Source organism: Pseudophryne corroboree, chromosome 4 (assembly GCF_028390025.1).
Source record: "Pseudophryne corroboree isolate aPseCor3 chromosome 4, aPseCor3.hap2, whole genome shotgun sequence".
In the NCBI taxonomy this organism is placed as follows: Eukaryota; Metazoa; Chordata; class Amphibia; order Anura; family Myobatrachidae; genus Pseudophryne; species Pseudophryne corroboree.
The window spans coordinates 160,039,771-160,065,985 of NC_086447.1; the positions used below are offsets into that span (position 1 = coordinate 160,039,771).

The 26,215-nt window shown below is 46.2% G+C and overlaps 1 protein-coding gene across 1 annotated transcript in view; it reads left to right on the forward strand.

Annotated features, from left to right (window-relative positions):
- LOC134911200 (C-C motif chemokine 12-like) overlaps positions 1-26,215 on the forward strand; it is a 41,047-nt gene that overhangs the window by 2,157 nt on the left and 12,675 nt on the right. Inside the window, exon 2 of the mRNA XM_063919517.1 lies at positions 19,993-20,107. Coding sequence (XP_063775587.1) covers positions 19,993-20,107 — 115 coding nt within the window. The remainder of the gene's footprint in view (positions 1-19,992; positions 20,108-26,215) is intronic.

The window sequence follows — 26,215 nt, forward strand, 5'->3', positions numbered from 1 at the left end:
CTACTAGTATAGAATCGACATCTTTCTTTCTTTTGGGTCTCAGAATAAGTAAAATAGTACAGGAGCCTATTAATCCTGTCACTTCAGGTTCACCAGGAGCTGAGTTGATGGGTAATATAATAAGTGCTGTGAGGTAAAGTTCTTCAGCAGAAAAATGGAGACTGTCCGATGAGAAGCCAGATGTATGGGAGACAGCACATACAGTGGTGTATACAGATATAACCATTGAGATGTCTAGGAATGAGATCAGCATTATTTCACCTATTTTAGCCTATGACTGATGCTCACATGAAACATCACAAGACCAGACTTGTGTAAATAGACACTAGTTTGCAGGTCAGACTTCTGTATTTTTTTTATTCCTTTAGCTTGTGTGGCCATATACTGTACAGGTGGAATACATACTATTTACTAGCGTGTGGGATGCCAGCTGTCAAGATCCCGGCAGCGGCATCCCATCCACCAGAATGCCGGCAGAGGGGCGAGCGGTGCGAATCTCCTTGTTGGCTCCCTGCGCTCACCACGCTGCAGGCTCTGTGGCTTGCTACACCCGCCACAGGTTCTATTCTCACTCTATGGGTGTCGTGGACACCCACGAGTGAGAATAGTCCTTGTGTGCCGGGATTCCAGCTGTCGGCATTCCGCCGTCGGTATCCTGGCCGATGGTATCCCATCAGACGGTAAATTGATTGCCTCCCATACAGGTGTCATACTCAATTTACACCAACAGTCACTACTCCAGGGTTACATATAGGATGGCCATAATTAACTTTCCTAATTAAGAGCCATCTGTAGCTTGATTTATCAGAATCTCGCCACATTTGGTAATGAAACTAATTAGTACATGGAAAGCAGAGTTCTGCAAAATAAAGAAAAAAAAACTTGTGCAAAATGTTACCGATAAAGGGAATATGGTTCTAGATTACAGGTTACTCAAACTCGGTCCTCAGGCACCCAAACAATTCATGTCTCACAGAATCAAAAGTGAAATAATGAGCGCTACCTGTGGATGTTTTAAAATGTGTCAGTGAGTAATGACTACACCTGTGCACCTGCTGGTGACCTTCAAAACACAAACTGAAGACCCAGTTTGAGAATCACTGCTGTAGCCAATGGGACAATGGACAGACAAAAGTTTTATTGCTGTATTATCATTAGTGTAGCGCAATAACAACAAACTTTCATTACAGTTTAATCTTGTTATTCATTTGTCTATCCACTTACAGTACACATTATACCGCACCAGGGTGGTCATTCCGAGTTGAAAGCTCGCTAGCAGTTTTTAGCAGCCGTGCAAACGCTATGCCGCCTCCCACTGGGAGTGTATTTTAGCTTAGCAGAAGTGCAAACGAAAGGATCGCAGAGCAGTTACAAAAATAAATTGTGCAGTTTCCGAGTAGCTCCAGACCTACAGTACTCAGCGCTTGCGATCACTTCAGACTGTTCAGTTCCTGTTTTGAGGTCACAAACACGCCATGCGTTCGCCCAGCCATGCCTGTGTTTTTCCTGGCACGCCTGCGTTTTTTCAAACACTCCCTGAAAACGGACAGATAACACCCAGAAACGCCCTCTTCCTGTCAATCACTCTGCGGCCAGCAGTGCGACAGAAAAGCTTCGCTAGACCTTGTGTAGAACTACATCGGCCGTTGTGAAAGTACATCGCGCGTGCGCATTGCACCGCATACACATACGCAGAAGTGCCGGATTTTTGCTTCATCGCTGCGCAGCAAACATTTTCTGCTAGCCATCAACTCGGAATGACCACCCATATTCCCCCTATCAGCAACTTTTTACACCAAAATTATTTTGTGCGGGAACCTGCTTGCCATGTCCTAATAATACCCCTTTCAGACTGCCAGCTATGAATATGGGTTATTAGCACATGAACGCGCATAACCCATGTTCATGTGCGGTTTGAAAAGTGCCTGGGTTAAAATACTGGGTCGAGTGACCCGGTATTCCAACTCGGGTAGCAAAAAGGGTTGAACACATGTTCAACCCAGCTCGCTGTGCGGTGTGAGAGGGAGCCGGTCGATACGACCCATTTCCCGTTCACTGTGTGTGGACGGGCGGCGCTTGGAGATCATGTGATCTCCAAGTGCCGCCCCCTCCACGTCACCGCTGACGTCACCAACCCGGCAATATGCCGAGGTTGCTTACAGCTCCCGTGTCAGGCTTCCGGGTGCGACCCACCTCTAGCGGTCTGAAAGGGAAATTAGTCTCCCTACCAAATGTGGCAACATTCTGGTTGTTACGTCAAGCCACTGACGGATCTAAATTGTGGAAGTTTCATTATGGCCACCTTGTAGAATATATCGCTTTATGCAGAGTACATTGCCATGAAATAGAGAAGGTGTACTTCACTTTTGGATTTACTAGTGTTCTAGACCAGGGGTTCTCAAACTCGGTCCTCAAGACCCCACACAGTGCATGTTTTGCAGGTAACCCAGCAGGTGCACAGGTGTATTAATTACTCACTGACACATTTTAAAAGGTCCACAGGTGGAGTTAATTATTTCACTTTCATTGTGACATAATGTAAACTAGGGTACTACTGTGGGGCATAACATTTACTAGGGGAATACTATGGTTCCGAAAATGAACTGGAGCACTATTATGAGGCACAATAACAACTGCTGCAAAGAGGTGTCTTTCTAGAAGCATTGGGTTAGGGGCCCCTTCAAAATGTTGCTATGGGGCCCACAAAGTTCTGGCTACGCCCCTGTCGCTGACCACACAGGGGGAAGCTGGTCAGCACATATAAACATACATGTAATCTTGTTGGTAATATATGTGCTGGCTGCCTTACCCAGGGATCAGCAGCACCGCTGTGTTTCACTGACCTGCCGCAGCACAGGACACGGCACTCAACTTGTCTATCTTCTATAAGCCTGTCCCCAGACTCCTGTGAAACTAGCCAATAGTGGTCTGGGGCTGGACCTATAGAAGATAGAAAAGCTGCGTATGGGAGCCCCTAATCTATACTAAAGGCAAAACTACACCAATGTGGGTTGTGTCGGGCTGATCTGATGTAGGCAAAGTTTCCTGAGGGCATTCACGCCAATGCCAGATATGTAGTGCTGGACACCCGTGAGGAGAATTATTGGCATCTACAGTAGTCAGCGGTGCAAGTATGCGGGTACCGGTGGGTATGGCGTACCCTTAAGAATTTCGCCGTGGGTACGCCGTACCCACACCGAAGGGCCGCCGCTCGCTACCGCTGATGTGAGGGGAGGAGAGCGCAGCCTGCGCCTCTACTGCCCCTCAATGTCTTCGTTCAAATCAGCGCCGCCCGTGAGCCAATCAGAGCTCGCGGAGCTTTGATTGGCTCACGGATCGGCGCTGCACTCTCCTCCCCTCACACACGGGAGACAGGACAGCAGCAGTGGTGAGCAGGGGAAGGGAGGGGGGCTGCTTCATGAATACCTGGCACTGTGGGGGGCAATGTATATCTGGCACTGTGGGGGCCAATGTATATCTGGCACTGTGGGGGGCAATGTATATTTGGCACTGTGGGGGGCAATGTATATCTGACACTGTGGGGGGCAATGTATATCTGGCACTGTGGGGGGCAATGTATATCTTGCACTGTGGGGGGCAATGTATATATGGCACTGTGGGGGCAATGTATATCTGGCACTGTGGGGCATTCGTGTATCTGGCACTGTGGGGCATTCGTGCATCTAGCACTGCGGGGCAATGTGTATCTGGCACTGTGGGGCAACGTGTATCTGGCACTGTGGGGGTCATATGTGTATCTGCCCCTTCCCCATATGTGTATCACGCCCACATTTCATTGTCCACGGCCCAAATGGCATTTGGCCACACCCATTTTTGGCACGAGCGCCTTCGGCACGCGCACACAGTACCTGTAAGACATTTTTTCTACTTGCACCACTGACAGTAGTATAGGACAGGTGCAAGTGTGACCTCATGATAATGACTAGTAACAAACCATCTCAGCATTTACATACCTCCCAACATGACCCCCTCCAGGAGGGACACACACAATGCTCTGCTTCTGGATTTTTCTATTAATTTATGATTGCCGGCACCTGTTTTGAACAGGTTAGTGGATAACAAAGGTGTTTCAGCACAGGTAATGCCAATCATACATTAAGAGGGAAGTCCAGGAGCAGAGCATTCTGTCCCTCCTGGAGAGGGGCATGTTGGGAGGTATGCATTTGGATGAATATAGGTAGGCTTACCATACTGCACTATGGCTTTAAACTGGGACACTAATGACATACACAGGTTCTGTGGCTGGCTGACTTCAAGCCTGCATTTCACCTGCTCAGTACTTTTGTGTGTGATCACCGGGTTAATGTGTTATCATGGGTGAAGAATATCTGTATAGAGGACATACGGGTTGGGTACGGAATCCCAGCAGTCAGAATCCCGACTGTCAAAATAGCGACGCCGGAATCCCGACCGTCAGAATGCTGGCAGAGGGGCGAGCGGAATAAAGCCACTCTCCGGGCTCGCCATAGGTTCTATTCCCACACCATGGGTGTCGAGGTCGTGGTCGGGATTCTGGCGTCGGTTTTTTGACCCTCGGGATTCCGACCACCAGGATTTCAAATACATCTCAGACATACATTCATGTGGGCAGTGCTAGACAGATGCATGTTTTCACTTTCTGAAATCTGAGTATGGGTAGTCTCAGCAGTGATAACTTGTGGTAGAGGAACTGATTCTACATACTGATACTGTATATTACTCAATAATTACTAACAGTGAATGTTTCCAGGAAATCCATGATGAAGCAACAAGCAATGATTTACTAAAATATTTTAAACATAGCTCCCGACATGACCCATTCCAGGAGGGTTAAAATGCTCTGCTCCTGGACTTCACTCCTAATTTATGATTGCCATTGCCTGTTTTGAACAGGTAAATTGACAAGAAAGGTATTTCAGCACAGGTGCTGGCAATCATAAATTAAGTGGAAAGTCCAGGCGCCTCCTAGGAAGGGTCATGTTGGGAGCTATGTTTGAAATCCAGATGCGCTTACCTTACAGTGATTTGAGTGCAAAGCGAAAAACAGCAGGAAACTTTGCAACTGGACAAACCATGTTGCAATTCAAGGGGGGGGGGGGGATTCATATGTATTTTTCATATTTTTTGTTGCATGCAGGATAAATACTGTCTGATTTTGCATTTAGCTTACAAATGCTGGACAGCTTTATTTTTACACTGCTATTTAGATTTGAGTTTGGACACTCCCCACCCAAAGCTAACTCTCTCTGCTGCACATGGTACATCTGCCCCACCTGCAGTGCAGCATGGTTTTACCAGGTGCAAAGTTACTTGCTGTTTTTTATTCTTTGATTCCAACTGAGAATGAGTAGATCCCATAGTAACATCCAGTTAATACTGCCCATTTACTGCTGTTTATATGTTTTACAATGCTATCACCATACCCTCCAACATGACCCGCCCCACTAGGTACAAAATGCTCTGTTTCTGGACTTCCCTCTTAATTTATGATTGCCATCACCTGTGAAGAAACAGCTTTCTTATCATAAATTAAGAGGGAAGTCCAGAAACAGAGCATTTTGTACCTAGTGGGGCGGGTTATGTTGGAGGGTCTGTATCACCTGTTGACATTAGACAATTAAATACTGCCTCATTTCACTAGTGTTGTATCACTTATGTATTATATATCGTTATCTCCTGATTATCTGGAACGTCCCCCATTTTGAAATGGGCAGGGCAGAACAACCTGTATCCAGTCAGGTCAATGAGATCTTCACAGCGGCACATAATATTTAAGGAGACAAATGTGCTGCTCTTGTGGGAATAATTAATATCTTGTGGAAGTAATTAGACCTGTCTACTTGTGAGCATGTGGGATCTTAGGCTCTGACAGTGACAGGAGCAGTGACAAGATGCAAAAAGGCTAATGGGACAAACTGCAAGACACAGACTGAGGATTCCTCTAACTTCTCAATAGTATGTGAGGCCCTTGTATGATGCAAATGCCCCCAAAGACTGAGTGCTGCCTTTGCCTTTACTGCGCTACTGGGGGTGCTATTCCTAAAGCAAGATACCGGAGCAAGTTGTGTCCTGTGCGGACTGCCAGAGAGCCGGATTTATATATATATATATATATATATATATACATACACACACACATTATAATGTATATAATGTGTGTGTGTATATATATATATATATATATATATATTGTTTGGGTATGGGTAAAATTGGGGTCATCATTGAGAAACTGCTGCTTCCCATTTCTTGATTAACACATATTTGATATCCTTATATTGATATTATTTTGACTTCCGTAAAGTCCAGAAGTTTGAGGAGAATTCCCTTTGCTGCAAATGGAGCTTCTGCATTATCTATATGTTCTGGCACTCATACTATTTTTTTTTACTCAAAGATGCTTTGCATCTACAAATATAATTGCTGTACACAACATATATTAGATACAGTAGTAGTGAGTCTTAAATATATAACTTTATCAAAGACATGTGTAAAGGCGTATCACCTACTCTGAAAGCCGAATACTGTCTCTAAATTACAGTATGCTACTGTATGATTTCAGACAAACAAGCTGTAATACCATGTGTGACCACCAGGCCATGCTGCAGAGCACTTTTATACTTTTATACTGTATAGTTATTGTACAATGAAAGACTGCAGAGTGGGATTTCTATGTGTTCGGAGGGGTTCGGTATGATTTACCAGCGGCCGGGATGCCGGTCGTCAGTATACCGACAATGGCATCCCGGCCGCTAGTATGCCGGCAACGGGGCAAGCGCAAAGAGTCCCCTTGCAGACTCGTTCCACTCGCCACGCTGCGGGCTCAGTAGCTCGCTGCGCTCGTCACAGGTTCTATTCCCACTCTATGGGTGTCGTGGACACCCATGAATGGGAATAGTCCCTGGTAGTCGGCATGCCAACTATCGGGCTTTCCACCGGGCGGGCTTCCAAAATAGACACAATGGGGCAGATGTATTAATCTGGAGAAGGCATAAGGAAGTGATAAACCAGTGATACAGTGGAGCCATCTTCATCTTGGCCTTTAATAGGATTAACTGAGACTGGACAGTCGGACTTTATCCCCTGCTGTAATGACTTACTCCCCTGATGTATTGTTCTCTCTGTATTGTATTGCAGCTGAGAACAATAGATGAAGGGCTGATGCTAATAAGCCATGGTGTGAGCAGAGAAGCCAAGATGATCGTGACTCCATCTGTAAGCGCATGGTGATAATCGCACCAACCAATCAGCTCCAATATGTAAATTGACAGGAGCTGACTGGCTGGTGCGTTTATCACCTTGCGCTTATCACTGGTTTATCACTTCCTTATGCCTTCTCCAGGGTAATACATCTGCCCCAATGTTCGGCACTCCCACAGTACCCTCCATGCGTTAGCATACACAAAAGACTCCGGAACTGCGGCACTCTCAGAGGACATATCACCGACAACAGAACAGCATCCGGAGCTTTACTCCAACGTTCCGGTGTACTTATAAATCTTGTTGCTGGTGATATGTCCCATGAGTGCCACCGTTCCTGGGTCTAATGGGCCCCATACACTTACGCGACATGTCCGTCTGACATGTCGCAGGCGATCACACCGGCAGCCTCCCGGGGGGCAGGATCGCCCAAGATACATCGTATGCTGTACTTTTGCATACAATGTATCTCGGGTGATCCTGGGTGATCCCAGCCATGCCTCCAGATCGGACCTGATTGAATGTGCAGCACATTCAATCTGGAGGATCCGACCCGATGCTCATGGGAGCGCGCATCGGATCGGAAACACCTCCAAAATGCCCGATTTCATCCAATATATCGGGCCGAATGCCCAAAATCGGATGAAATCGGGCATTATCGTCCTAGTGTATGGGGCCCTTTACACATGCCCATACACATTTATTCGTCAACATTACATTGCATACAGTATGTGCAAAATGATTTATAATAAAGCCACAGGCAATGCTCGCCTCTCCTGTGTAGGCTGTAGACAACAGCAGCATTTCCTACATGGTCTGGCAGGTGGAATATATAAAGCCCACTGCAATGGTAAAATGGCATGTGTGGGCTCTGAGAGCGTAGAACAGAAGGGGTCACAGATACACATACAGCTCTTAGGAAATGACTATCAGTGCCATACACAGGCATGCATATAGACTCACACCTATCTAGTACATTGCAGAGCAGCACTTGTGGTTGGTGACAGTTTATCAGCTACATACACAGCATACACGACTACTAAAGTGTTATATCTGGACAGAGTAAGTGTTACAATAAAGGCAATTGCCAGTAAGAGTAAAAAAAAAAAGGTGTCATCCATCGTTATTCAGTGTTAATAGGAAATTATCATCAACATTGACTATTATTCTCCTAGGAGGTTATTATTCTATAAAATTGTAACGAAAGGGTTTTACTTGTTAAGAATAACCGCTACTGTATAACCCAGACTGTAAGGGTGTTCTTTCTACTTAATTTCCTTTATTTTGTTGTTGATTAAATCACATTCTAGGGGGTATATTTACTAAGCTCCCGATTTTGACCGAGTTGGTGTTTTTTCATCAAAGTGACATCTCGGGAATTTACTAAACTCAAATCTCGGCAGTGATGAGGGCATTTGTATTTTTTTGGAAGGCAAAGAAAAAAAATACGAATGAATACACCATCGGTCAAATACGACTGTTATTTTATACAACTCGGTAATTTACTAAAAAATCGAATTCACAAACACTGCCGGCAATAGCCAAACACTGCCGTGAAAAAATACAAATCGTAAAACAAAGCAGTTTTAAAATAGACCTACTTTTACCGTGTTCTTATAGGCATGCACGGATCCGTGAGATCTGTGCATGTTTATCAGTGGGAAGGGGTGGGAAAGAGTTAAAAATCAGAAAAAAATTGCGTGAGGTCCCCCCTCCTAAGCATAACCAGCCTCGGGCTCTTTGAGACTGTCCTGGTTGTAAAAATATTGGGGGGGAATGATAGGGGTTCCCCCATATTTCAAAAACCAGCACCGGGCTCTGCTCCTGGTCCTGGTGCAAAAAATATGGGGGACAAAAGACGTGGGGGTCCCCCGTATTTTTAACACCAGCACCGGGCTCCACTAGTCAGAGAGATAATGCCACAGCCGGGGGACACTTTTATATTGGTCCCTGCGGCCCTGGCATTAAATCACCAACTAGTCACCCCTGGCCGGGGTACCCTGGAGGAGTGGGGACCCCTTAAATCAAGGGGTCCCCCCCTCCAGTCACCCAAGGGCCAGGGGTGAAGCCCGAGGCTGTCCCCCCCCCCCCCCCCACCCAAGGGCAGCGGATGGGGGGCTGATAGCCTTCTGTGTAAAAATAAGAATATTGTTTTTTGTAGCAGTACTATAATTCCCAGCAAGCCTCCCCTGCAAGCTGGTACTTGGAGAACCACATCATGGTACTCTCCTGATTGGCTTTGCGCGCCTGAGCTGTCAGTCAGGCGGCGCACTGGAGATACAATGATGCACATAGGTGCTCCATTATATCCAATGGTGGGAACTTTGTGGTCTGCGGTAGACCACAATGTTAAGCGGGGTCACTCTTGTGGTTGGCCCCACTTAACCTCGCGGTCTACCGCAGACCGCAAAGTTCCCACCATTGGATACAATGCGCTACATTGTATCTCGAGTGCGCCGCCTGACTGACAGCTCAGGCACGCTCAGGAGAGTGCCATGACGTGGCGCTCCCTGATTGGCTGAAGGGACCCTCTTTGACAGCAGTCACGGGGGGTCGCACCAGTCGGGGAAAGGGGTCCCATGTGTAAACATGGGACCCCTTTCAGTGCGTGGTCCGGGTTTTTCGTGTTTTTTTTTTTGCCAAGTACATGGATTCCAAACAGAAGAGGACCGATCTACACAGGATTGGAGAAGACGACCGACTGCTTCGTGTCAACATAGGTAAGTATGTATGTATGTATGTATGTATGTATGTTGGTGTGCATGTATGTAATAAAATTGTACTTTCAAGGTGTGTGTGTTTTGTTTTTATTTGGGTATTCTTTTGTAGTAGAACTACAGGTACCAGCGGGCCTGTTTCCCCCCCGCATGCTGGTACTTGTGGTTCTCCAAGTACCAGCTTGCGGGGGAGGCTTGCTGAGACTTGTAGCACTGCTACAAAAAACAATATTCTTATTTTTACACAGAAGGCTATCAGCCCCCCATCCGCTGCCCTTGGATGGGGGGGGGGGGGCAGCCTCAGGCTTCACCCCTGGCCCTTGGGTGGTTGGAGGGGGGGACCCCTTGATTTAAGGCAGGGGTGGCCAAACAGTCGATCGCGGACATGCGACAAGTCGATCGCGATCCGCCGCCCATCCACCCGAAGCCGCGCCTCTCCTGCCTGCCGCCCTGGCCCTCAGTCTGGTCTCCGGCAGTGACGACAGAGTGTATAGCTCAAATCAGGCGCCGGTTCATTAGCCAATCAGAGCTTGCGGACCGGCGCCTGATTTAAGATATACACGCTGCCGTCACCGCCGGATACCAGACTGAGAGGCAGGGCGGCAGGCAGGAGAAGCACTCGCTGCACTCTCCACACACAGCACGGTGAGCAGCACTATGGGGGCGTATCTGGCACTGTGGGCACATGGCACAGTGGGGTATATCTGTATCTGGCACTGTGGGGGCATATCTGGCACTGTGGGGGCATAGCACTGTGGGGGCATATCTGTAATCTGGCACTGTGGAGACATATCTAGCACTGTGGGCACATGGCACAGTGGGGGCATATCTGTATCTGGCACTGTGGGGGCACATCTAGCACTGGGGTCATATCTGGCACTGTGGGGTCATATCTGGCACTGGGCACATGGCACTGTGGGGGCATATCTGTAATCTGGCACTGTGATGGGCATATCTAGCACTGTGGGCACATGGCACTGTGGGGACATATCTGTATCTGGCACTGTAGGGTCAAATCTGGCACTGTGGGGTCATATCTGGCACTGTGGGGGCATATCTGGTACTGTGGGCACATGGCACTGTGGGGGCATATCTGTATCTGGCACTGTGGGGTCATATCTGGCACTGTGGGGGCATATCTGTATCTGGCACTGTGGGGTCATATCTGGCACTGTGGGCACATGGCACTGTGGGGGCATATGTGTATCTGGCACTGTGGGGGCATATGTGTTTGAGGTTTTTATCTGTGGGGGCCAATGTGTTATTTCGTGCGAGACCGTCATTACACTCTGTGCAGCAAGGCTACGTCCCTTTTTTTGTTATACCACGACCACTTTTTTGTTATGCCACGCCCCTTTTTGGGCCGCGCACCTACGGCGCGCGCTATTATTCCACCTAGGTAGATCACAAAAGCTTTTCAGCTTTCAAAGTAGATCACCGACTCCAAAAGTCTGGCCACCCCTGTAATGGTTCCCCGGCCAGGGGTGACTAGTTGGTGATTTAATGCTAGGGCCGCAGGGACCAATATAAAAGTGTCCCCCGGCTGTGGCATTATCTCTCTGACTAGTGGAGCCCGGTGCTGGTGTTAAAAATACGGGGGACCCCCACGTCTTTTGTCCCCCGTATTTTTTGCACCAGGACCAGGCGCAGAGCCCGGTGCTGGTTGTTAAAATATGGGGGAACCTCTGTCAATTTTTTCCCCGTATGTTTACAACCAGGATCGGCTCAAAGAGCCCAAGGCTGGTTATGCTAAGGAGGGGGGACCCCACACATTTTTTTTTTTAACTCTTTAAACACTTATTTTAAGGTACACAATGAAGCCCTGCACGGATCTCACAGATCCAGCCGGGATTCATTGTGTTAAGTTCGGCAGTGTTTTACTAATCACTCCCCATAAAACACTGGCCGAAATTACGAATGACATCGACATCGGAATACACGAAAATGCAGAATACGACAGCATAGTAAATGAGGCGTAAAAAATTCAAAAAGTTGCAAATTCACACATTCGATGACATTCGTGTATAATCTCCCTCCAAATCGACACTAATACGAATCTTAGTAAATATACCCCTATATTGCTTAGAAGTGTAATATTGTTTTGCCATATCCCCCCCCCCATCACTATTTTTCAGAACACAAAACCCAGCAAATTTATAGATTAAAAAAATAAGAAAAAACAAACAAAAACCACTAGTCATACACACAATGCTGCACATTATAATAAAATATAGCTTGGCACAAGTTAACATAACTGTCCATAATGCCGCCTGTAATTATCCTGCACACTGACAAATAGGTATGCATCAACACATCCTGTGCATGTTCTCATTTACACTCCCCAGTCACTCAGGTAGAATCATGTTTCACTTTCATTTTTTTATTTAAAATTTAAATAAAGTGTTTGAACCATGTCCTACCTATGAGCCAAGACCCAGAAGGATAGGTGCAGGGATGCCTGATGAGGGTTGAGGTAGGAAGACCTGAGCTTGGGATGTCATGTTGTTTTCACCATCTTACCACATATAGCCTTCACCCTACTATCAGGAGCGGTTCTAGGCACGGACAAGCAGGGCAGGCGCCCAGGGCGCTGCGGCCTCAGTCACCCCGCAGGTGCCCGCCGCCCACCCCGCACCCCACATCCCGCTCCCCGGCTGCAGCCGGTGCCACTGTCAGACACTAGAGGTCATAATTGATCTCTAGTGTCTGTGCGGCGCTGCTATGGGAGAGACGTCATGATAAAAAATCTGTTTAACACTGTATATGTCAAATTTTTATATTTTATTACCATAGATTATATCCTAATATCTCAAAATATATATTGATATTGAATTTGAACTTGTCCTCCTCCAAGAGGAACGCTGTATTCTGTGACGTTGGCACATGATGAGGAGAGAGAGAGCGTGGTTGGGAGCATGAGCGTGCATGCACTTGGCATGACATCATCACGACATCCCACAGGTTAGAGGAACTGGGAGTAGGATTACGTCAGTGATGCTGCACCATACAAATGAATGACAGCCAGACTGAGCGGAGGGGGTGGTGGGCGCAATGGGCCGGAGGACAGAAATGAGCACACTCTGCGATCGCCGATACTGCAGCAGCAGCAGGTGTGTGTAAGGGGGTGATAGACATTAGGCGGTACCTGTGCGCACCAGGCACCCCCCCTGCGCACGCCTATGTACAGGGGGCAAATCTCTTGGGGGCACAACTACTGGGGGCAAATCTACTGGGGACACAGCTAATGGGGGCAAATCTACCGGGGGCACAGCTACTGGGGGAACAACTACAGGGGGCACTACTGCTGGGGGCACAGCTACAGGGGGCACAACTGCTGAGGCACAGCTACAGGGGGCACAACTACAGGGGGCACAACTGCTGGGGGCACAGCTACTGGGGGGCACAGCTACTGGGGGCACAGCTACTGGGGTCACAACTACTGGGGGCACAACTACTGGAGGGAAATCTACTGGGGCACAGCTACTGGGGACACAACTACTGGGGGCACAGCTACAGGGGGCACAACTACTGGGAACATAACTGTGACCACACCCCTTCTCTTTGAAGCCACGCCCCAACTCTGTTTTACCTGTTTGGGGGGGAAAGGCGCGCAACGGAAACTTTTGCCCTGTGCGCCACAAGGTCTAGAACCGGCCCTGCCTACTATTACCACGTGTGTGGATCCTGCAGCCTCCGCATGCGATTACTGATCATGAGAAGAATTTTGGTAACATCTGCTGCTGAGTTATCCAAGCAACTTCATGATCTGTGACCACAGCGAGAGACAAGGGGCAGAAGACCTGCCATGGCGCATCATACAATGTGTATTATTACATGTCCCTGGCTCAGTTCCCCCTCTGCCTCTGTGATGACTGACCTGAGGAGGAGGCATCTAGGTGTTAGGTGTGTTTTATGTAGAGATGTGCACCGGAAATTTTTCGGGTTTTGTGTTTTGGTTTTGGGTTCGGTTCCGCGGCCGTGTTTTGGGTTCGAACGCGTTTTGGCAAAACCTCACCGAATTTTTTTTGTCGGATTCGGGTGTGTTTTGGATTCGGGTGTTTTTTTCAAAAAACCCTAAAAAACAGCTTAAATCATAGAATTTGGGGGTCATTTTGATCCCAAAGTATTATTAACCTCAATAACCATAATTTCCACTCATTTTCAGTCTATTCTGAACACCTCACACCTCACAATATTATTTTTAGTCCTAAAATTTGCACCAAGGTCGCTGGATGGCTAAGCTAAGCGACCCAAGTGGCCGACACAAACACCTGGCCCATCTAGGAGTGGCACTGCAGTGTCACGCAGGATGGCCCTTCCAAAAAACACTCCCCAAACAGCACATGACGCAAAGAAGAAAAAAAAGAGGCGCAATGAGGTAGCTGTGTGAGTAAGCTAAGCGACCCTAGTGGCCGACACAAACACCTGGCCCATCTAGGAGTGGCACTGCAGTGTCACGCAGGATGGCCCTTCCAAAAAACACTCCCCAAACAGCACATGACGCAAAGAAGAAAAAAAAGAGGCGCAATGAGGTAGCTGTGTGACTAATCTCAGCGACCCAAGTGGCCGATACAAACACCTGGCCTATCTAGGAGTGGCACTGCAGTGTCACGCAGGATGGCCCTTCCAAAAAACACTCCCCAAACAGCACATGACGCAAAGAAGAAAAAAAAGAGGCGCAATGAGGTAGCTGTGTGACTAAGCTCAGCGACCCAAGTGGCCGACACAAACACCTGACCCACCTAGGAGTGGCACTGCAGTGTCACGCAGGATGGCCCTTCCAAAAAATACTCCCCAAACAGCACATGACGCAAAGAAGAAAAAAAAGAGGCGCAATGAGGTAGCTGTGTGAGTAAGCTAAGCGACCCTAGTGGCCGACACAAACACCTGGCCCATCTAGGAGTGGCACTGCAGTGTCACGCAGGATGGCCCTTCCAAAAAACACTCCCCAAACAGCACATGACGCAAAGAAAAATTAAAGAAAAAAGAGGTGCAAGATGGAATTGTCCTTGGGCCCTCCCACCCACCCTTATGTTGTATAAACAGGACATGCACACTTTAACCAACCCATCATTTCAGTGACAGGGTCTGCCACACGACTGTGACTGAAATGACAGGTTGGTTTGGACCCCCACCAAAAAAGAAGCAATTAATCACTCCTTGCACAAACTGGCTCTTCAGAGGCAAGATGTCCACCTCATCATCATCCTCCGATTCATCACCGTGTACATCCCCCTCCTCACAGATTATCAATTCATCCCCACTGGAATCCACCATCTCAGCTCCCTGTGTACTTTGTGGAGGCAATTGCTGCTGGTCAATGTCCTCCACGGAGGAATTGATTATAATTCATTTTAATGAACATCATCTTCTCCACATTTTCTGGAAGTAACCTCGTACGCCGATTGCTGACAAAGTGAGCGGCGGCACTAAACACTCTTTCGGAGTACACACTTGTGGGAGGGCAACTTAGGTAGAATAAAGCCAGTTTGTGCAAGGGCCTCCAAATTGCCTCTTTTTCCTGCCAGTATACGTACGGACTGTCTGACGTGCCTACTTGGATGCGGTCACTCATATAATCCTCCACCATTCTTTCAATGGAGAGAGAATCATATGCAGTGCCAGTAGACGACATGTCTGTAATCGTTGTCAGGTCCTTCAGTCCGGACCAGATGTCAGCATCAGCAGTCGCTCCAGACTGCCCTGCATCACCGCCAGCGGGTGGGCTCGGAATTCTGAGCCTTTTCCTCGCACCCCCAATTGCGGGAGAATGTGAAGGAGGAGCTGTTGACCGATCAAGTTCCACTTGACTTGATAATTTTCCCACCAGCAGGTCTTTGAACCCCTGCAGACTTGTGTCTGCCGGAAAGAGAGATCCAACATAGGTTTTAAATCTAGGATCGAGCACGGTGGCCAAAATGTAGTGCTCTGATTTCAACAGATTGACCACCTGTGAATCCTGGTTAAGCGAATGAAGGGCTCCATCCACAAGTCCCACATGCCTAGCGGAATTGCTATGTCTTAGCTCCTCCTTCAATGTCTCCAGCTTCTTCTGCAAAAGCCTGATGAGGGGAATGACCTGACTCAGGCTGGCAGTGTCTGAACTGACTTCACGTGTGGCAAGTTCAAAAGGTTGCAGAACCTTGCACAACGTTGAAATCATTCTCCACTGCGCTTGAGACAGGTGCATTCCACCTCCTTTGCCTATATCGTGGCCAGATGTATAGGCTTGAATGGCCTTTTGCTGCTCCTCCATCCTCTGAAGCATATAGAGGGTTGAATTCCACCTCGTTACCACTTCTTGCTTCAGATGATGGCAGGGCAGGTTCTGGCGTTTTTGGTGTTGCTCCAGTCTTCTGTATGTGGTGCCTGTACGCCGAAAGTGTCCCGCAATTCTTCTGGCCACCGACAGCATCTCTTGCACGCCCCTCTCGTTTTTTAAATAATTCTGCACCACCAAATTCAAGGTATGTGCAAAACATGGGACGTGCTAGAATTTGCCCAGATATAATGCACGCACAATATTGCTGGCGTTGTCCGATGCCACAAATCCACAGGAGAGTCCAATTGGGGTAAGCCATTCTGCGATGATCTTCCTCAGTTGCCGTAAGAGGTTTTCAGCTGTGTGCGTATTCTGGAAAGCGGTGATACAAAGCGTAGCCTGCCTAGGAAAGAGTTGGCGTTTGCGAGATGCTGCTACTGGTGCCGCCGCTGCTGTTCTTGCGGCGGGAGTCAATACATCTACCCAGTGGGCTGTCACAGTCATATAGTCCTGAGTCTGCCCTGCTCCACTTGTCCACATGTCCGTGGTTAAGTGGACATTGTTTACAACTGCATTTTTTAGGACACTGGTGAGTATTTTTCTGAGGTCTGTGTACATTTTCGGTATCGCCTGCCTAGAGAAATGGAACCTAGATGGTATTTGGTACCTGGGACACAGTACCTCAATCAAGTCTATAGTTGGCTCTGAAGTAATGATGGATACCGGAACCACTTTTCTCACCGCCCAGGATGCCAAGGCCTCAGTTATCCGCTTTGCAGCAGGATGACTGCTGTGATATTTCATCTTCCTCGCAAAGGACTGTTGGACAGTCAATTGCTTGGTGGAAGTAGTAAAAGTGGTCTTACGACTTCCCCTCTGGGATGACCATCGACTCCCAGCAGCAACAACAGCAGCGCCAGCAGCAGTAGGCGTTACACTCAAGGATGCATCGGAGGAATCCCAGGCAGGAGAGGACTCGTCAGAATTGCCAGTGACATGGCCTGCAGGACTATTGGCATTCCTGGGGAAGGAGGAAATTGACACTGAGGGAGTTGGTGGGGTGGTTTGCGTGAGCTTGGTTACAAGAGGAAGGGATTTACTGGTCAGTGGACTGCTTCCGCTGTCGACCAAAGTTTTTGAACTTGTCACTGACTTATGATGAATGCGCTGCAGGTGACGTATAAGGGAGGATGTTCCGAGGTGGTTAACGTCCTTACCTCTACTTATTACAGCTTGACAAAGGCAACACACGGCTTGACACCTGTTGTCCGCATTTCTGTTGAAATACTTCCACACCGAAGAGCTGATTTTTTTGGTATTTTCACCAGGCATGTCAATGGCCATATTCCTCCCACGGACAACAGGTGTCTCCCCGGGTGCCTGACTTAAACAAACCACCTCACCATCAGAATCCTCCTTGTCAATTTCCTCCCCAGCGCCAGCAACACCCATATCCTCCTCATCCTGGTGTACTTCAACACTGACATCTTCAATCTGACTATCAGGAACTGGACTGCGGGTGCTCCTTCCAGCACTTGCAGGGGGCGTGCAAATGGTGGAAGCTGAACCACTAGCCATGAACATAGGCCAGGGCCTCAGCCGTTCCTTGCCACTCCGTGTGGTAAATGGCATATTGGCAAGTTTACGCTTCTCCTCCGACGATTTTAATTTAGATTTTTGAGTCCTTTTTTTACTGATCTTTTGTGTTTTGGATTTTACATGCTCTGTACTATGACATTGGGCATCGGCCTTGGCAGACGACGTTGATGGAATTTCATCGTCTCGGCCATGACTAGTGGCAGCAGCTTCAGCACGAGGTGGAAGTGGATCTTGATCTTTCCCTATTTTTGGAACCTCAACATTTTTGTTCTCCATATTTTAATAGGCACAACTAAAAGGCACCTCAGGTAAACAATGGAGATGGATGGATACTAGTATACTTATGGATGATGAGTGACTGACGACACAGAGGTAGCTACAGCCGTGGACTACCGTACTGCGTCTGCTAGTATAGAGATGATAATTAATGATATAAAAAAATATATATATAACTACTGTAGGTATATATAATATAATGACGGACCTGGTGGACACTGTCAGCAGACTGCTAAACTACTAGTATGAAGAAGATAGAAAAAAAAACCCACCACTGGTAGGTAGGTATACAATTATGGACGAGTGACGACACAGAGGTAGGTACAGCCATGGCCTACCGTACTGCGTCTGCTAGTATAGATAATATACTAAATATATTACTACTGTAGGTATATAATATAATGACGGACCTGGTGGACACTGTCAGCAGACTCCTAAACTACTAATATGAAGAAGATAGAAAAAAAAACCCCACCACAGGTAGGTATACAATTATGGACGAGCACTGACGACACAGAGATAGCCACAGCCGTGGACTACCGTACTGCGTCTGATAGTATAGATAATATACTAAATATATTACTACTGTAGGATTATAATGACGGACCTGGTGGACACTGTCAGCAGACTCCTAAACTACTAGTATGAAGAAGATAGAAAAAAAAAACCCACCACAGGTAGGTAGGTATACAATTATGGACGAGCACTGATGACACAGAGATAGCCACAGCCGTGGACTACCGTACTGCGTCTGCTAGTATAGATAATATACTAAATATATTACTACTGTAGGATTATAATGACGGACCTGGTGGACACTGTCAGCAGACTCCTAAACTACTAGTATGAAGAAGATAGAAAAAAAACCCCCACCACAGGTAGGTAGGTATACAATTATGGACGAGCACTGACGACACAGAGATAGCCACAGCCGTGGACTACCGTACTGCGTCTGCTAATATAGAGATGATAAAGATGATAGAGATGAAAAAAAAAAATATATAACACTACTGTAGGTAAATATTTATATAATATAATGAATGACGGACCTGCTGGACACTGTCAGGAGAATGCGTTTATACTATAGAATAAAAATAAAAAAACACCACAGGAGTGTTTAACTTTTTCAGGCAGACAATATACTGGTGGTCACTGGCAGCAAAAGTGTGCACTGTACTCCTGCTATAACTGCACCCCAGTCTCCCCCACAATTCAGCTGTGTGAGCAGTGAGCACTCAGCACAGTCAGATATACATAGATGATATATCATGCAGCACACTGAGGCTGAGCACAGATATGGTATGTGACTGTGTATCGGTTTTTTTCAGGCAGAGAACGGATTATAAATAAAACTGGTGGTCACTATCAGCAAAACTCTGCACTGTACTGAGTACTCCTAATGCTCCCCAAAATTAGTAAATCAAGTGTCTCTCTAATCTATTCTAAACGGAGAGGACGCCAGCCACGTGCTCTCCCTATCAATCTCAATGCACGTGTGAAAATGGCGGTGACGCGCGGCTCCTTATATAGAATCCGAGTCTCGCGAGAATCCGACAGCGGGATGATGACGTTCGGGTGCGCTCGGGTTAACCGAGCAAGGCGGGAGGATCCGAGTCTGCTCGGACCCGTGCAAAAAAGGCTGAAGTTCGGGCGGGTTCGGATTCCGAGGAACCGAACCCGCTCATCTCTAGTTTTATGGTCTGGTAAATACAGTCTTTTATATGATCACGAGTCTTCTCAGTGACTTCTGATTACATTATTTATTAACACTTACTTAGAAAGCACCAAAATGTTCTGTTGTACTTTACAGTATAATATACATGTAATAGCATATCGTCTATATACTGTAATTACTCATTGCAGATAAGACTTGCTGACATGTGCCGTGCTTCCCTGCAATAATAATAAAGATGATCACTTATTCTTCTGATTATATCATAGGACTGGGAATTGTAGCAGTGACCAAGAAAACATGTCTGAAGGTGCAAAAAACTAAAGTCCCTATTGGCTTGCTGAAGAGTTACATCCGACAAACCATCCCTATGGAAGCAATTCTGTGAGTATTAAATGAACATGAGGTCCAAATGTGACACTATGGGGTAGATGTACGATCCTCCATCATGTGGTATAACAGTATCTGTGCACATTATGTGCGGCAGATACCGTTTCTCCCTATGTATTAATGTGGGGTTGTACCCTGTCAGTATCCATGCTCCTATCTGCAAGATAGCACGCCAATGAGCAGGGCAATGTATGAACGGTCAGTGGCACTGACTATTCCGGCAACTGCAGCTATTGATTTCGACAGCTGCAGTTGTCATTACACCACCACAGCACTGTCCCTGGCTGCCAGCTCAGACAGCTATAGACTGTGCTTAAAAAAAAAAAAAAAAGGTTTTTTTTTTTTAGAAAAAAGCAGCGGGTGCTGCTGGGGGATTTCTGATCAGCACATGTGCACAATCTATGCAAGCAACGGTCCAGGTGCATACACATGTTGAGAAATTGTCTATGCCCGATTTTGACTATGCGATTTCCCTTGAACTCCCCCAGAGCCAAGAAGCACCGATAGTGTCTATGCACACAGTGCAATATTGGCTATGTGCAATTTTGACTATACTGTACTATACTTTGTACTAGATACTTAGATAGTCAAAATTGCCCTGCCTGCACAGTCTATTTTTTCTTGCGATACCGATCCCGTGAGACAGCACATCAGTATCGCAAGCTGTATACACATGGGGGGTAATTCCAAGTTGATCGCAGCAGGATTTTTGTTACCAATTGGGCAAAACCATGTGCACTACAGGGGAGGCAGATATAACATGTGCAGAGAGAGTTAGATTTTGGTGTGGTGAGTTCAATCTGCAATCTAAATTGCAGTGTAAAAATAAAGCAGCCAGTATTTACCCTGCACAGAAACAAAATAACCCACCCAAATCTAACTCTTTCTGCAATGTTATATCTGCCTCCCCTGCAGTGCACATGGGCCCTCATTCCGAGTTGTTCGCTCGGTAAAAATCTTCGCATCGCAGCGATTTTCCGCTTAATGCGCATGCGCAATGTCTGCACTGCGACTGCGCCAAGTAAATTTGCTATGCACTTAGTAATTTTACTTACGGCTTTTTCATCGTTCTGGCGATCGTAATGTGATTGACAGGAAATGGGTGTTACTGGGCGGAAACAGGCCGTTTTATGGGCGTGTGGGAAAAAACGCTACCGTTTCCGGAAAAAACGCAGGAGTGGCCGGAGAAACGGAGGAGTGTCTGGGCGAACGCTGGGTGTGTTTGTGACGTCAAACCAGGGACGACAAGCACTGAACTGATCGCAGATGCCGAGTAAGTCTGAAGCTACTCAGAAACTGCTACGAGGTGTGTAATCGCAATATTGCGATTACTTCGTTCGCAATTTTAAGATGCTAAGATTCACTCCCAGTAGGCGGCGGCTTAGCGTGAGCAACTCTGCTAAAATCGCCTTGCGAGCGAACAACTCGGAATGACCTCCATGGTTTTGCCCAACTGCTAACAAAATTCCTGCTGCGATCAACTTGGAATTACCCCCATGGTGCGATTTGCACTGACTTTCCTTACGATTTTGACTATACAGTCAAAATCGTAAGATTACATTGCATCGTGTGTATGCTCCTTAAGAGCAATCGAGAGGGAGAATGCAATTCGGAAAAGAGGTTTGTTAACACTCTCCCTCTTCAGCAAAAGAACCAATACATGCGGCCTATGTATGGACCTGCCTCGCCACGCTAAATGGGTGAATCCGATCCGGTCCATACAACTACCTGGAGAAGCGCCCCTTATATTACTTATCCCCCTATGTAACAATAAGGGGATTATTTAATAAAGCCACGGCGTAATGTATCAGCATTTTCACCTGTGGAACTTAAAACAGCAATACTGTTCAGTACAATACTAGGAGTGTATTGTACATAAACCCCAAAGAGGTATAAAATGATTATGGCTTTCATCACTGAATGACACAATGGTGTTTCATATACTGTAAATTCTTACACACCAGCAGCAAATTACAAAAAAACTGTTAAATACTTTTATATTGTAGCGGAAATATTGATTTTATTTGATATATGTGTTTATAGAGTAATGGGTATTATATGAATGTGTATATATGAATTGTAGGTAGTAGAGTGCGTATAATTATTATAATACAGGCATATATATATGAAAGCAAGGTATGATGTAATGTAAATAGATGAAGGGTGTGTAGAGGATGGAAATAGTTGTTTTATTTCTACATGTACATAGATGTTTGATTTATGGCAGAGATAGTACAGAGGGAAATCACCGACCACGCGCAGGGAGCCGTGTGTATAGTCGGCTACCACAAGCTAAGAGACAGCTATATGCCAGAGAGAAATCACCGACCACGCGCTGGGAGCCGTGTGCATAGTCGGCTACCACGAGCCGAGGGACAGAGAGAGCCGGGTGCAAGGGAAGGACCCGCGAGGCTAGTGTCAGGGAGCCGGGTGCAAAGGAAGGACCCGCGAGGCCAGTGTGAAGGAGAGTATATAGGGCGAGTTCGGCCGGTGAGAGAGCAGAATGCAGATCGCCCTTGTAGTGCTTGCACTTGGTATCTCTGGCGCTGTTGAGCTGTAACCACTGTAAACATTACAGCAGCTGCCGGAGAGAGACCAAGTAGCGGAGCCATACAAGGAGAGCCGGTGAGAGCTGAGACCGGCGCGGCAACCAAGAGCCGTGAAGATAGGAGAGCCGGGGGAGCGGATACCGGCGCGGCTAGCAAGAGCCGTGAAGATAAGGAGAGCCGGTGAGAGCTGATACCGGCGCGGCTAGCAAGAGCCGTGAAGATAAGGAGAGCCGGTGAGAGCTGAGACCAGCGCGGCTAGCAAGAGCCGTGAAGATAAGGAGAGCTGGTGAGAGCTGAGACCGGCGCGGCTAGCAAGAGCCGTGAAGATAGAAGAGCCGGGGGAGCGGATACCGGTGCGGCTAGCAAGAGCCATGAAGATAAGGAGAGCGGTGACCGGTGTAAGCAGCGGCTATTGTCCGGCGCCGGGCTGATTGAAGAGCCGAGGAAACAGGGACCTGTGAGACCTGTATGACCAGCTACCCGCTGTCAGAGCAGTGCAGAGAGAAGAGCCAGGAGAGCGGTCGGTGAACAGCGCAAGCAACAGGTACCGGCTTTACATCAGTAGTCACCAAAGTAAGGGGGAAGCAGCACCCTGGAAATCCTCCTGTGCTGACGAAGATAATAGGCTCAGCCAGAAACAGCAGCGACGCTGAATCACAGGTCAAGCACTCATCTACTAATTAAGCTATAGCTGAATCCACTGCCCACCAATGAAAGGCTATTGGGGCGAGGCTATCTACCTGAATGATAGTGAGTGTCAGGAGGCACTTACGGAAGGCATCTAAGGTCTGTAAAGTTATATCTACTGTGCACCTATTCACCAGTTACACTACTATATGAACATATTACAGTTCAGGCAGCTATAGTGACTATTTATTCAATATTATTCACCATCGGCTTTGCGTACTGCCTAGTATTAGTCACTTTCCAGTAGGAACTCTAACAATCATACAGTGGTAAAAAATATATATCTCAGTGTATTCAGCTCAAATCTATAACTGACTAGCCCCAGAGACATACTGTATAACGCTGCTAGGGATGATTTAACTGCAGACAAGCACAGGATTTATAATTCATCCCAATGCATCCAGCTAGTCTAGTCAGAATGGATACAATTACAAAATATGTGGCAATACAAACACAGTAGCAGCAAATGGATACATATTACTGCAAGAGAAACAAAGTATTTATTGTAGAGGAATCTTAGTTCTGCTTACAGTTAACTACAGTTGAGTTATATGGATAAGCCCTACAGCAGATAAAGGAAACTGCAGGAGAGAATAGAACATTTATTCCAGTTAAATAGAACGCAGCATACTTTGGAGATGGAGATATTGATAGTATATATTTATATTCACACTGGTAAAGAGACTTCATCTACAGACGAGCAATAATAAACAATTAAGTATACAATAATATACTTACCATCTGTTAGCTACATAGTAGAGAGAGATTCATCACTGGGAATACAAGAAAAGGAAAGCAAGGATATTAGAGGCATTATATTCTACAGAAAGAATTTATTATAGTGAGAAGACTGTATAAGACCACTATAAATAACTAAATAACAAGTTTAAGCTTCAGGATACAAAGTAATGGTAATCTTCAATCCTTTGCAATGCATTGTAACCATCTATATTGAATCTAAGCTAGAAAGGAGGATTAATTTACTGACACTTATCCAAAAGGATAAAATACACTCATTGGGCCCCAACTGCGCAATTAAAGACTGAGAGTACCCGGGTAACTCAAGTAGAGCATATAATATTTGTCATTGTGTATTATATGCATTGTTGTTTAGATAGAGGAATATTGTCAATTAGTAATTATATATGTATGTAATTAGAGTATACCTATAAATATATATCTTATATAAAATTATACTTACCATAAAGTTATTGTGGTGATTTCTCTGGATCCTAAGGAAGAAGAAAGAAGAACAGGTATTAAACATGTTATTATACTAAGGTGATTTGTTTAGTAAATGTGTATAGATTAATTAGCACACTTTATTTAAATAGCAGGGCTTTCCCAGGCAAGCCAAAATAACAATTAGCTTGGGTGGAGGCACTGGTGATTTATATCTAGAGATAAGATAAGGTTACATTTTGGAGGCACTGCTGGACGAATATTCAGGACACTATAATGGAGAGGATTTCAGAAGGAGAGTTATACAATTGGTGTATACAGAGAGGAACAAGCTTAAAAAAATGTATGGGAGTAGGGGGAAATTTTTCCGACATTCATGATGATGTGGTATTAGAGACTTTAGACAGATTGTATGGAGTAAGTAAACCTCGAATCATAGATAAATGGAGAGAGGATTCTGGGAGAGTTGTGGCTATTTTGATAGAAACAGAAAAAGAGTTAGATGCGAGGTTGATACCCACAATGATTGTAGCTGGGGGAGAAATTGGAAGATTGTGGCGCATTATATGGCCTAAAAGTAGTGAGGAAGAAATAGTTAGTGCTCATATCTCAGCATCTGCTGAAAACCCAGAGAGGGTTAATGAGAGCAGCAATACCCAGGGGGATGGTGCCAATGTAAATGGAGGGCAGTTTGAGACCATGGTAGATAGAGTGGTCACACAGTTAGAAAGATGGCACTATGAGGGAAGCTACAGGAGGTTAAGAATATTTTCAGGAATAGTGCCTGTGCCACTTGGGGAAGAAACGTATGAAGCATGGAAAGAAGCTGCTGTTCAGCAAGCTGAGGAGTGGCAATGTCCTGATCAAATAAAAAGGCAAAGAGTAGTAGAGAGTTTAAGGGGGCCAGCCATGGGGATTATTCAGGCAGCTAGAAGAAGCCATTCGCAAGCCACATTAGAAATTTATTTTGAAGCTTTGGATTATGCATATGGCACTTTAGAGGATGTGGGAGATTTGACCTCTAGATTCCATCATACTTTCCAAGAACCTGGGGAGAAATGTAGTGCTTATTTGATTAGGATAGATAAACTCTTGTATAAAATAGTTGATAAAGGAGGTATAACTAGAGAGGAAGTGGATGGAAATAGGATGAAGCAGCTCCTTAGAGGAGCTTTGACTACTGACTTTGTGGCTCAAATGTTAAGATGTTCAGGGATAAGAAAGACTCCTCCCACTTTTAATGATCTATTAAAAGAGGTAAAGCAAGAGGAGGCATTAATTGAAATGAGAGAGAAAACTATAAAAAAAGTAAAAGTAATACAACCTATGGTGGAAGTGAATCCATTTGAAGAAAAAATACTGAAAATAATTGAGGAACAAAATAAAAAACTAGAGCAGTTTATGGTTTTACAAACCAACAGTAATTCTAGCCTATCCTCATCAAGGACAAACAATAATATATCTGTGAGGGGAAGGGGGAGTAATTATAATAATCGAGGCCGAGGATGTTTCAAATGTGGTAGGTCAGGGCATAGGGCTTATGAATGCACTGTTGACACTGGGTACTTTTCGCAAAGAGTTAGTGATGATAATGCAGCATTGAATAGCAATAATCTTACTGGGCAGGGAAACGGGCGGGGGAGGACTGTGAACCCCTCTCAGTCCCCCTAGAAGTCAGCTACTG